Raw genomic sequence first — 14234 nt, forward strand, 5'->3', positions numbered from 1 at the left:
ATGATTTTTGTTTTCCTGCCATTTGAATGGCACCACTGAAAATAACATGTATAAATATCAAGCCTTTGCCAGCTTGTGTGGTATAAATAGCAAGCATGCCCTCTCTCTGCCTTCAGCTTCCCTACATGGAGGAAGAATTGGCATGGATTCAGACTTGTTCCTTTCTTTCTGGAGAGAGGGCATCGCAGCCAGACGGCTTTTCAATTTCAAAGCCTGTGTGTTCTGCCAACTGCAACTTCACCCACTACAAAGAGCATGAGAGATTTCACCGTAGTGGGGTGGCGGGAGCGCACTTTAAAAAATAGTTTTCATCTGCAGTTTTTCTGTTAAGCTCAGCCCATAGATGAGTGGATAACGAGGGGTCTTTTGGTTGCGTCTGCTGTGTGTCTTCAGCAGTGAAATGGCCTGGTTTATACATTTAGGCCTGTGCTCACTTCTGTTAAGTTATTTAGATGCCCTGTAGTGGCTATTATAACGTGAAAAATGGTGATGTGAATAAACTAAAAATGACATATTGTGGCAGGTACTTGATGAATGTCTTTCTGAGAGTTTCTGAGAATGGGCAGTGTTGCAGTGGGCTTGTTTAATATGTATTATGCTCCTACAGAAAGAGGAATTTGAATTTCATGATTTTGAGGTCAAGGTGGTGCTTTTGTACTAGACAGGCAAAGGTAGAACATGGGATGTCACTCTGGAATCTGAGAGAATAGCAGGTGTATGTACACTGTGGCCTAGGGGCAGTGTTCCTTCAGGACAGTTAGTGAGGCATTCAAACACTGTTGTAGTCTCTAGGCTCCAGCCCAGACTCAGGAACACTCCAGGCCATTCCAGCATACCTGTCAACTTAACCCAATGGAAATATGAAGGAGGGTGATGAAAATCTATAGAATTTCATAAAAACCATGAGCCAACCACCCACCTTCCATCACCCCATTATATAACTATTATATGTTTGAAATATGTATGCCAATGTATATTTCTTTATTTTGCTCCGCTGATATTGATCAATGAATATATATGTGTATATATATATATATATATATATATATATATATATATATATATTGAACTGTGCATTCATTTGTACCATTTGCACTGTGTTGTATGAGCGTGCAGCTGTTTTGTAATGTCGAACTTCTGGGACTTACAGCATTTTACAGCATGCCAGTTTGTTCCCACAGCACTGTTCCCACAGTTTTGCTTTCACAATGTTTCTATAGCACACAGCCAGCTAGATGCTGACTGATTTTGCTTAGCATTCATTTTGGTAGGCTGTAATGGTCAGTACTGCTGGGTGGTGTATAGAGTTGCCAGGTGTCTGGTTTCAGACAAGATGGTGCGGTTTTGAGCTCTATTGTTCAATGTCTGGACTTATTTCTTGATTACAGCTAGTTTCAAAAAGCACTTAAATATGCATCTTTATCTTATGCTTCTGCTAGCCTATAGAAGACACAGTGAATAGTTTGTTGTGAAATTAACTTTATTTTGAGAATGTGAAAAATCATAAGATTTACATTGACGGCTATGACTGCAGTAAACTTTGAGACTTGAGAGCTATATTTCAGTTAAAAGAATAGTTTGGAGAAAAAGTAACAAATAAAAAATAACAAATTTACACAGTTATATTTACCTCAAAAATAGTCAATCAGGCAATACGTCTTTAGTGTCAGACTTGCTTATGTGGTTTCTGTATGACGTACTGTTATCTGTACAAAAGGACAACAGTAGGAGCAAAACTCAGGCTTCAAGATGGCAGCTACTACTTTTTCCTTTTTTTTTAGATAATAGTATGTCACATGTTAGAAACCACATAAGAAAAATAATTGACAAAGGTAAAGGACAAGTAAATGTTAAATAAGAGTTGAATTATGCATTCTGAGTTTCAGAAAACAACATTTAATTTCAGTCTAGATCTAGAGTTTGCTTATGTTCCAATGTTTTAACTTTTCAACAGCTTTTTTGACTGTGTTCCCCAGACATCATTATGAAGTTTAGGACTTCTTTATAGTGTAGTGCAATGTGGTGTATGGCAGCTTGCAACAGCTCAGAAAGGCTAAAGAGATGAAGAACGCCCTTCAAGTTGGGTAATTTAGCTGCAGAAAAGTTCTCATGCCTGCTATCTGTAACTCTGAAAAAACTATTCATGCTCAACTCATTGCAGTCTGTGCTGTGATGGTAGTCGTGTTTAATCAATCTCCATTATTACAAAATCAAGCTTCAACCTGGTCCCAAAAATTTCTGCAATACTGCAACAGCAAGCAGCTTCAACAGGAAGAACTGTGGATCTTTGAGCGAGAGGCCCAGACTACAACAGTTTAGAGTCATTTTCATAATGACAGAGGCTGATGCATCTGTGGCAACTATAATGAGCCCATCTCAGGCCTAGTGGGAGCATTTAATCATCCTAAAACCTCTCTGTCGTTCTGTTTTCATCCCCCTGTTTAATAACCAGCACAGCCCACATGCCCGCTATTGTCTAATAAAATATCATTTGAAATATAATGCCCTTTTTCTGAATATTAAAACTCATTTGTATGGAGTGGTATTGAATTTAGGCCCCGTCCGTTACAAGAAATGGACTGTGGTCACATGCTTTACTGTAGATGAGTTAAATTGGTCTGAGTGGACACGTGTAAAGTTTTATAATGGAATTAGGTTTGTGATTTATGTCTTGTCTTCTAAAAGGGAACTTTTATGTAGAAGCCAGGTTATTCATCTTGTGTAGTCCACTAACAAATTCGCTGTCATTTTCTCGGATGTGTAGTATTACACTTTTTCTGATTTCTTTCTGATTCAGAGATTAAAATAGATCTCTTTGTTGGGTTATTGTGAAATTTAGTTATGCACTGTGTTTGTCTTCATAAGGCTCCTTGGTCTGTTATTAGGATTCTCTCAGCACCCCGGCAAACAGTTATCATGACAGATAGACAGAGACAGAGCATGCACAAAGCCACGGCACTGCTTATCAGGGAGAATGCAGTCAATAGCACTCAGGGGTGGCATGCAGTAAAAGGCAGCCACTTGGGAAAAAAGTAGCCTTCTGCTGAATTCTTACATGATGAACGCCAGCTTAGATGCTGAGTCATTAGTCATTACTCAATCACACTGTTAAAAAAAAGACCCTCTGTCTCTGTCTCTGTCTCTCTCTCTCTCTCTCTCTCTCTCTCTGCAGATATTGATGAGTGTTCGGAGGGCTTTGTGGAGTGTGACAGTCGTGCTACCTGTGTGAACCTACCTGGCTGGTACCACTGTGAGTGCCGTGATGGATACCACGACAATGGCATGTTCAGTGCCAATGGAGAGTCATGTGAAGGTAATATACTGTGCACCCAAACAGACCCACAGCCAGTGACCCACTGAAATACATGAAAATGTTACTTCTAACATTTTCTAACAATGTTTATGACGTGTAAAGAACATGATCTTACAAAGCCAAAACATTCTAGTTTTTAGCTTGTCTCACAAACTACATTTTTGTACAAGAAAGCACATGAATAAGAATAAAAGTCACACGTGCGGTTCCGTTCTGTCGTTTCTCTGTTTAAACAAGTTAATGCTAAGTACTTAGCGATCTAAACTGTGCTCTGAATGAGCTTGCAAACAAGGAGATCTTTATAATGAATGGTGATTGCATGACAAAAAATGCTGAAAAGATGTGTGTGGGTGGTGCTGGTGAGCAGAAGGTGGAGACGTGTTCCTGTAATTAGTGCATTCGACAATAAAGGAAGCCTTATCCCTCTTTTATATGTTGATAAAAAAACATTGTAGCACACAGAAACTCACAGTTCTACACGCTGATACATTTCACTGTGGCTAACATGGACATGCACATGCCATAACTCCTCTGGCAGCAGATTTAAATGAGTTTAAGGGGTTGTCACCAATTTCTTAGCAAGCGAGACATTCGGTTTAACCGGGTTAAGCAGCTGTCCTATTATCTTGTTCCACAGCTATTCTATTTGCTGAGGAATAAAATAGTTATTGGGAAATGTTGAACTAATCCTCTCTCTCTGTCCTTCCCTGTAGATATAGATGAGTGCAAAGCCGGTAGGAGTACTTGTGCCAATGATACTGTCTGCTTTAATCTGGATGGAGGATACGATTGCAGGTGTCCCCATGGACACAACTGTACTGGCGACTGTATCCATGACAACAAGGTGAAACACAATGGGCAGATCTGGGTCCTGGACAACGACAGGTGCTCCGTCTGCTCTTGCCAAGTGAGTGAGGAATTGTGGGTAGGACAGGCAGTTGTCCTTGATTGTCCCTGATCAGATAAATCTATATCTCATGTACAGAGTTTAATTAAAAGACAAAACAAAACATCCTATAAAATGAACTCAGATGGCTGCTGTGGTCTGAGAAACTCATTGTTGGCCCGTTGAGTGATCTTGCCTCTCTGTTAAAAGTAAATATGCTGCAGTCAGTAAATAATTATTATATTGTAATGTTATCATATGACCATGTCCTCAACTACTATACTTATGTGCCAAAAGGAAAGGTGCAAAATTCATCATTCACAGGATATTTGTTGTCATCCAGCTTTGTAAAATATAAAGTGTTTTACCTTAACAGTGCAGCAATTTGTAACTGTAGCTCAATTTGACAGTGATCCTTTTCCTTTAATCGCAAGATAATGATGGCACTTAATTGCTGCTAATTTGACCCACACCTTGAGTGTTTTAAGAATAGTATTTTCATTAAACTGTCTGACCTCCATTAGTTTCCCTGCTCACGTACAGTAATTAAGTCTGTAATTGAAATGTTTTCTTGTGTCTGAAGGTGGCACAGAAGAAGATGAGTTTTTGGATATTAAATAATCAGCCTTCCAATTAGTCACTTCATGGTGAAGGACAGAGCGAGAAAATCATTTTTAATTAGGTGACTCATTTTAATTGATTTGAAAATGGGGAAACTGTCAGTCAAAATTACATCTTCTGTGCTTGACTGAACAGAAGTACAAACATATAATTGTATTTGTGGGGTGGAAATGGCTTTCATTTTCAAGATCTGCAGGTCACTGAGTGATGAAGGTTATCAAGGTTATCAGGGATGTTCTCAGTAGCAGTCAGAATGATCCCTTCAGGACCAAAGCATTGCCTTTGTTCACCACTTTTGTAGAGTTGTATTTAAGCTTCGTAACTTGGCCTGTGTTGCACCAATTCAGACATGTACACACGTACACACGCACTGCTTTGTTCAGGTTAAGTGAAGGGTGTATGCTTGTGTGTTTGTGCTCAGATGGGGCAGGTGATGTGCAGGCGTATGGTGTGTGACTGTGAGAACCCCACTGTGGATCTGTTCTGCTGTCCGGAGTGCGACCCGCGCCTCAGCTCTCAGTGCCTGCACCAGAACGGCTTGCTCACCTACGCCAGTGGAGACACCTGGACAGAAAACTGCCAGCAGTGCCAGTGCCTGGTGAGAAACACATACCCACACAGCACTTCCCTCTTCATGGTGCTGTTTGTGCTATTTACTTACAAGTGAGAAGCAAAAACTTATCAGATACATACAAGTTTTATACCAGGATCCAGGCAGCAGTGCTAGCGCCAGCGGAGAAATATAAATGTCCTGTAACCAGTACACAACTGAACACAGATTAAGGGAGATTTTTAAAAATCTGTGTATTTATATTGTTACGATGTGAACAAAGTCCATCAAATGAAATGCACAATACTAGAAAAACATACAGAGTCAGAATTGTTCACAGTGGTGGTGATACAAACCAGATGTCTGAAGTGTCTAAAACTTGCCTCACAGAAAACCATTAAATGAAATGATTATCAGTATGTTGCCCAACGCCTGGAACATTGTTTAATAGTTTTGAGATCTGGCTTTGGGCTAAAATGTATTTTTTCAAGGACCCATGTCAAAGATAGCTCCACTTTTGGCAATATAAGACTTTGATGTAGTATATAAATTATAAATTAGGTAAAATTATAGTTTGTTCAATGTCACGTAAATCAACACATTTAGACATGTCCACCTATTCAGTCCACAGCAGTTTAGCCCCACCTAAGTTGTAAAGAGTGTTTCAGCCCAGACTGATTTTTTAATGAAGCGCAATACAGGCCAGCCAATCAGAACAGAGCTCATTTACATATATCAGTCTTAAAGCCACAGTAACAAAAAATGATTCTAAGGGATAAAAAGGGCTTGAAAAGTATGTGCATAAAAACATGCAAATGTTATAAGCAGATTTACAGTATATACTGAAACACAGTGGTAGTGGAGGGATAGATGTGGGGCTTTGTAAGGCAAAAAAGTCCCCAAAGAAAACTTATTTTTTCAGATTTATCCCTATTTTACCATGATCAACAAAGCTCATAAGACACACGTGAAGCCATATGCATAGATAAAGCAACCAAACCCCCCAAAACACCACAATCTACAGAGAAACACAAAACAGAAAGACAAGCATGGGAAAAATTTGCATTGAAACTAGCAAGATCTTGCAATGGTTTGCAAATAAAGAGGTCTTTATAGTGAATGATGATTATGTGGCAAAAATGCTGAAGAGGTATGTGGGCGTGGTGCTGGTGAGCAGAAGGTGGATACATGTTCCTGCAGAGGTACATGGCACTATATTGTGGCATGCCATGCTGTTTGGAAGCTGTTGTATTGAATGTGTTTGGAAGAGCTGGAATGCTGTTCCTAAAAGCCATTACTTCATGTTTGGCAAATATCCAGCTAGAGATTACACTGTAAAAGTTATATTAAGTAATCAAACGTTTTCTAGCCTCTAGTGGTATCTGATGTTAATCTCTGCAGAGCAGCAAAGGCGTTCATCATTGCCTTCATTCATGCCTTGTTCCGTCACTCTCTCTCTCCCTCTCAGCCCTCCTGCAGAGCACCGAAACAAGAATACATCTCGGCACTCGTCTTTTTACTGACAAGGCACTTGCCTCCCTCCTTCCACCCTTCCCTTTCTTTCTCCCTCGCTCCATACTCAGCTGTTCCCCCTCCCCATCCATATGTTCATCAAATGCAAATGCCATACTTTGCCATTCATGAGGACGAGTTTCTGTGCTTCAGGAAGGGGGAAAAGTAGCGCCTGTTGTGGTTTCCTCCTGGGTAGCACCTTTCGCACAAATCACCTGTGCTGTTTGTCTGGGGCTGCCATAAGCCTGTGGGTGGAGGTGTGTCTGCTGTTATAAAGCTCTAGACAGATCAAACACAGCGGAACGCAGCGCTGACTCTGTCAGCCCTCCTCCTGCTCCACATTAGCATAGGAACACAGAGGTGCGGCCAGAATGGCCCGAAACACCCCGAACACTTTCATTCATCTCCAGCTGCTCTTGCCGGACACACGGATGGGTTCTGGCAGGCAATAAAGGAGTGGAAAAAAGACTGGAGAGGAAAAAGAGAGCGAGAGAGAGAAGAGAGAGGGGGCTTTAATTCCCTTCTCAGTGGCAGAACATCAGAGTACAAGGAATGGAATGAAATGAAATGGGTGGAGGATGAAAGGAGGAGAAAAAAGAAGGAGGAGGGGATGAGGACAGAAAGAAGGGAGGAGAGCAGGGTGTGGAGGGTGGATAAAAGAGAATAACGAGGAGAGCAGGCTTGAAAGAGAGAGCAGAGTTTGAGTGAAATAGAATGAGAAGAAGAAGGAAAAAAAGAGGAATAGAATAGAGAAGGAGGAATAGGCATGTGAAATTTGAAAGAGTGAAACGCAGAGCCGAGGAAGGAAGATGGCTGTCAATCGTCCAAGGAACCGGATGGGGGACAGGAGAAGGGAGAGTTAGAGAGGAGAGGAGCTTCCGGCTGAAACTTACTCTCTTGCTCACTCATTCAGTATGCATCTCACTCTACCACCCCTCCAGCGGCTGCACCTCTCTGCTCTCTGGAAGCTTGGAGTGTGTGAGCCGGAGCCAAACTTCACAGTGCGGTTTTAGAGCTGCACACACACCCAAATCCCGCATTACCCTATGGGCCCCAACATATGCAGGCAGCTGCACCTGCACTCCGCAAGGTGAAAAAAAGCCTCACCTTCGCTTTGCTGTTGTCACATTTCTAACTTTTGAAAAAGTGCACAAATGAAAATTGCTGAGTGCATGGGCAAAATGTGGGCAGTTATTTATTTACTTACTTTATTCTGTAACTTAATCATAACATCATAAAATGTAGTAAAGTTTTAATGGAATGTAATATTTTAATGATGTTTTCTATTAGACCACTTTTCCATTGCTAAGAAAAAGAGTTTTAACTGGTTATCACTGAGCTCTGTTCACTTGCATTCCTTTGATAAGTTACAGTTCATTGCTTTCTAAGTGTTTCGTCTTGAATGGAGATATATATTGTGTAAGTGCCTTAGGGCCAGGCCAATATCACAGCATGAGCAAGATTCAAACCTATAATCTCCTGATAATAATACAAAACATTAGACAGTTGCGCCAAATCATATTGTAGCACAAAAACCTTTTTATGAAGAGAACTAATGAAAAATAAAAAAAAAATAACAGTTGATATAAATGTAAAATTAAATCAACTGATATTCTCAGTAATAGGAATTTTTAAACATAGACACCTTGTGTCCTCAGGAAGCGTAAGCCTGTCTACATGGTTAATGATGCTAATGATGCTGTCACAAAGTGTCAAAATATTTCCTAAAATAAATAATTGAATTCACAGCCACTTTCGATGATATACTAGCTAACATGATACCAAAATAAGTAAAAATATTTTACATCTTCACACTTCCTACGCATACAGCTTAATCATCTCACACTAACTACGCATTTAGCTACATTGTTTTCTTTCTGCAGTGGTGCTAGAAAGTTTGTGAACTTTTTAGAATTCTATGAACCTCATAAATCTGATGCAGAATATGATCAGGTCTTCATCTAAGTCATAACAGTAGATAAAGTGAACCCAATAATAACACAAACAATAACACAAACAGTTCTACAGGTTTCATTAATTTATTGAAAAATATCCATTAACATAATCCATGAACATTTAACGTTTTTGTTCTCAACAGATGTGAGCCTCTAGAATTATCATTTTGATGAAAGGGAGCAAATAGGGTCAATATGTTCTATCAAATAGATGACAATCAAGCTTGAGTCTTGACCACGCGCATTGTGAGTGCACAGCATATCTCAGCCAAAGGAGATTAACAGAAAAAACAGCTGTCAATGCTCATCAGGTTAGAAGAGGTTGGTATTTCCGAAGAGTTCAGACATCACCAGCCCACTGTCAGGCAAGGTACAGAGTACAGTGTACAAAAAAGGAGATTTAAACACCATTGTTTCCCTCCCCAGAAGTGGTCCTCTAACAAAAATCACTCCAAGAGCAAAGTGTGTAAAATTCCAGATCACGGTAAACCCCAGGGAAACATCTAACTATCTGCAGGCCTTTCATGCACTGGTTAGTGTCAGAGATTCCATGTCTATTATCAGCCAAACCTTGAAGAAGAATATTGTGTATGGATTGATACTAGGGAGGAAGCTACTCCGCTCTAGGAAAAACGTTGCTTCTCATTTAAAAGCTCATTTAAAGCTTCTTAAAGACCAACTGAATGACCAAGAAGACTGTTGAAATAATGTTATGTGGATTGATAAGGCAAAAAAGGAACTTTATGGCTTAAATGAGACACGTTACGTTTGGCAAAACTGTGCACTGCATTCCACCATAAAGACTTCATGCCACATGTGAAACATGGTGGTGGCAGTATCATAGATTGAGGCTGTTTTGTTGCAATTGAACTAGGACAGCTTGCCATCATTTAATGGTGCTATGAATTCTGGATTCACCAGTCATTCTACCAAAGAATGATTAAAGCAGAAGAAATGATGTGTTTTGGAATGGCTGGGTGAAAATCCAGATGTCAATCCAAAAGAAATGTGGAAGATTCAGAACCAGTTAAAGGAATTCTGTAAGGAGGAAACCCAAAATTCCTCCAAGCCGATGTGCAGGACTGATCAGCAGTTAACAAGAAACGTTTGTTGAAGTCATTACTGCTTAAGGGGCAGACACCACTTAAGAAAAACTATATAATTGTGTTATTTGTCTTACTGAGTTCTCTTTATCTATTGTTATGACAGATGAAGATTTGACCACATTTTAGGTCAGATTTGTAAGGAAATTCAGTTTCTTATTTGTTCTGTCCACCGTGCATTTTTGTGCATCATATGATCAAATGATAATTTATTGGTAAATAAACCATTTTCTAATTTTGATTCTGTCATAAACTGAATTAGAGAAAGATGAGATTTGTTGGAATGACTGGAAAATAACAAGAACGCTGTAATAATTTGCTAGAAATCTTGGTATATTAATGCATAATTAACGACACCTCAAGTGAGCTTTCTCGCTTGTTTGCACACTTGCACGCAAACACGCACACACACATTTTCATGAGTTTTAACGCACACGTTTGGTGTGCTACAGTGGAGTTAGCGTTATCCTCAGTGAAATGAAAATGTTAGCAGAAATAGGTCAGGCAGAGCTAAATCACTGCTTAACTGAATCTATAAGGTTGGCTAAAAGATATGACCTGTATTTGAGGGACTTACTGAGAATAGCAGGAGACGAGCACTATGGCTTTCTGTGCTACTGGTTTCATATGATTTATGAAAAATGAGCAGCAAGGCATTTGCTGCAGAGACTCTGGTGGATTTTCCTCATGAAACTCTTCATTGTAACTATAGTTTAGGTCTTCATGACTGTGACCGTTTCTGTACAAAATGGACCCACAGCCTAATTACCAGATAGAAAGTAGAACGTATATAGTTATTAAGAATGGAACAGTTATTTTCCTCAGCTAAATTTGTGGGAAAGGGTCAGAGGTGCTTACACTGTGTGGGGTAAGCATGGTTATTTTTCATTATAGAGGCTGTAACTGCTGTTTATTATGATCTACTTGGAGCTCAGTTATTTATTGCAATCCTCTCTAAGAGCTTCCAAGAAATGAGCTCCCTCACTCTTTCCAAGTCTTGGCAGAGGAGCAATTTTTTTTCTTTTCTCTTTCCTGTTGCAGAGATAAACAAACTGCTGGTGGATAAGATTATTGCACAAGTTATTGTGAATGCAACAAGGATTATCCACTAAGTTCATAAGAGAGCAGAACTTGGAACGTGGTGTTACAACAGGCATTGTTTTCTTCTTAACCGTTAAACGTCTGGAGTTATTGGCATTTGGCTATACATTAGATTTACATGACATAGTTATTTTGATGTAATTACATAATTAATGTCAAGTATGTACTGAATTACATTTACATTTGAGTTACATTCTGTGTCGCCATATTTGAGTCTTTTTCCGTTTTTTCTTTTCAAAAGACAAGAACAGCAGTTTTTCATCAAATTCAAACAATAATTAAATATATCCTCTTGTACTTACATACACAAATGTGTTATGGATTGAAAGTAGAATCTAAAACTTTTTTTTTCTACAATACACAATATATATCACAGTATTTTGACACACTGACACAATGTACCAGCGCCTCTACAATTGTGAACAGCCATCAGAAACTTTGTTCAGTGTTTCACATACAGCACTAAATCTAAACAGGACTAATAATGTTTTCTGTTTAATGAAACATGCAGTTGGACATTGTTCTTTAAGTACTGACGATATCCACGCTATCACAGTTAGAAAACTTATAACGATAACTGTAAAATATTGTCACACACATCTCTAATTGAAAGTTTATAATCTGCACAAAACAGAACTTCCCTGCTTGTTTGATTAAGCTATGAGTGAGAAATAATGAAACGAAATGTAAGAAGAAATAGTGCAAGGCATGTGGGGGGAATGGGAGGAATAAATAAGAGCTATTTTTGCTGAGGTGTTCTGCGTGTGTGCTGTACTGCAGCAGGGGGAGGTGGACTGCTGGCCATTGTCCTGCCCACCGGCGGACTGTGACTTCACGCTGGTGCCTGAGGGTGAGTGCTGCGCCCGCTGCGTGTCGGACCCGTGCCAGGCTCACAGCGTTCGCAACGACATCACCAAAACCTGCGAGGATGAACACGGCATCACACGCTTCAGCGGCTCCTCCTGGCTCAAACACGGCACTGAGTGCACCCTCTGCCAGTGCAAGGTGAGTGTATACCACAAACAGCTATCACATGAACACACACTGATCACAGATTATTAACACTTATCAACCTGAGGGCACTTAAGCAAAGAGAAACACCGCCAACATTAAAGGTTTTTGGCTTGAATTTTATACTACTTTTCAAAAGTTTGAAATGGCTGATTTCACTAATAGATTTTGTAATATAAATAATACAATATATGTGTAATTCAAAAATGCAAATACTTTTCAGAGTTGTCACAGATACTATTCGTTATTGTTACAGATTCCATAATAATTGAGGAAATTGTTATGGAATCTGTAACATTATATGTATGTTTATTTGACAACAGTTTTACTAAAATAATCTCAGCCTCAGGTACTTCTACCACACGTATGCAGAGCGTATCTTTTGCACATAAGCCGTTTTTTTTTTTCAGTTTATCCTGAATGGCTGTCCACACAGCCTTTTGACTGCACTTCTGGGCAGCAGCTTTTATCAATCCAATAGGAAACATGATTACAAGCAGATGCCTGCTCTGTGTGTCAAGACTGAGCCTTTCAGAGTGAGATTGTGAAATTGATGCCATTGCATCTTTAAAATTATTTCAAGAGTTTTCTTTGAATCAGAATGAAAGAAGTTTTTTTTTAAAATGAGATATTCTGCCAAACCATTTGTTTCCCCCAAGTTTGTTTTGGTTGCAGTAGTTCTGCAAAATGCCCATCTCTACACATCATGCTAAAACAGTGATCTGTGGTTGGTTATTTTACATGTCAGAGTAGGTGGTTCCTGGCCACATTAAGTGACAGAATTCACCAGACTCTCTGATAATAGGCAGATGGTTATACTAAAATTGACACTCAGAATGACTCATATTTCAAAAGCGATCAAATCTCAGGGCAGATAACTTGACAATGAATCACTATAAACAGATAATTACAGTATATTAATCATTATATAGCTTCTTGTTGTTCCTGAAAAATCTCAAAGATTGAATAAAACATCACTAATTCTCCTTTTTCTCTTTTTCCCCTCTAGAATGGACATACCTGTTGCTCAGTGGACCCTATGTGCCTTTAGCTGCAAACCAGAATTCTAAAGGCATTTGTACAGTCTTTCTCCATTTAAAAGAAACTCACCCTCTTCACCCTGTCCCCAATCTACTTCTTTATACCAAATGCAAAATGTGTATAAAACCAAACTGATGACAGAAAACCTCACTGTTCATATCTGCTACAGGAGGAGTACATTTCTTCACACTGGGGTGAAACAGCTCATCTGAATTACTGCTCTGTACAAAATACTGTATACACTGGCATGACCACACTGGATGTTAAAAAAGCATATTCTTTCATTTCTAAGTCTTTATGAACCCAGAAAAAGAAGTAGGGATTATAGATAGTAAGTAAATGTTATTGTACTTCTCTTTCATCACATTATGGAAGTTGTCTATATTTTGTGATTCCATTAAAAAACATGTTTTGTTATACATTCTTTTTTTCTTTTGTTTTATTTCACAGTTTCAAACGATTCTTCCGCTTGCTCTTGTCTAATGGTGAAATAAAGTATTTCCATTTCCATTTACAGGTGTGTTGGCCTTTTATTTTTAGACCTTCAGTACTGATCAGGCAGGATGCAGAGATAAGAGAGAGATAAGTCTACATTCTTCCTATCTGACCTAACATTGCAGAGGATTATAAAGCATCTTGGCATCAAGATTCATGTCTTTGATATACAGACTGCAGCACTTTATATGTGAGTTCCCTTCCTTCTAGTTTGAGGGTCTTGTTGTTTGTATGTATTGTTTGTTTTTTTTTTCCCTACATTTTCATCCAAACTCCTCCTTGCCTTGTTACATTTGAATATAGCATGAATATTCAGCAGTTCTTTGAGCAGAGGCAAAAATGTATGAGCATTTCCAGTAAAAAGCAACATGTCCTCATGCATATTCTGAATGTTGTACAGTATACACAGTTTAAGGTCATTTGAGAGCCATGAACATCTTTTAAATCACAAAAAAACCAGCCTTCAGTAAATATCACACCCATGAAGCACATAAAAAAGACATTATTCTTTACCAGACAAACCAGATCCATCCTTTTATCTGTCTGTAGTGGGTCTATAGTGGGTTCACATTGCAGTGGTAAAACTGCTCCTTTGCTGCAGTGTTTGTTTCCCTCCAGAATGCAATCTGCTGATGGCACTGATCCT

At 39.1% G+C, this 14234-nt stretch overlaps 1 protein-coding gene across 1 annotated transcript in view; it reads left to right on the forward strand.

Moving 5' to 3' along the window:
• nell2a (neural EGFL like 2a) overlaps nt 1–13607 on the forward strand; it is a 71751-nt gene extending 58144 nt beyond the window's left edge. Inside the window, exons 16-20 of the mRNA XM_036576289.1 lie at nt 3173–3313; nt 4027–4220; nt 5242–5418; nt 11822–12046; nt 13062–13607. Coding sequence (XP_036432182.1) covers nt 3173–3313; nt 4027–4220; nt 5242–5418; nt 11822–12046; nt 13062–13103 — 779 coding nt within the window. The 3' untranslated portion in view covers nt 13104–13607. The remainder of the gene's footprint in view (nt 1–3172; nt 3314–4026; nt 4221–5241; nt 5419–11821; nt 12047–13061) is intronic.
• Nucleotides 13608–14234: the final 627 nt, after the last annotated feature.

Source organism: Colossoma macropomum, unplaced genomic scaffold, assembly GCF_904425465.1.
Source record: "Colossoma macropomum unplaced genomic scaffold, Colossoma_macropomum, whole genome shotgun sequence".
NCBI classification, from domain to species: Eukaryota; Metazoa; Chordata; class Actinopteri; order Characiformes; family Serrasalmidae; genus Colossoma; species Colossoma macropomum.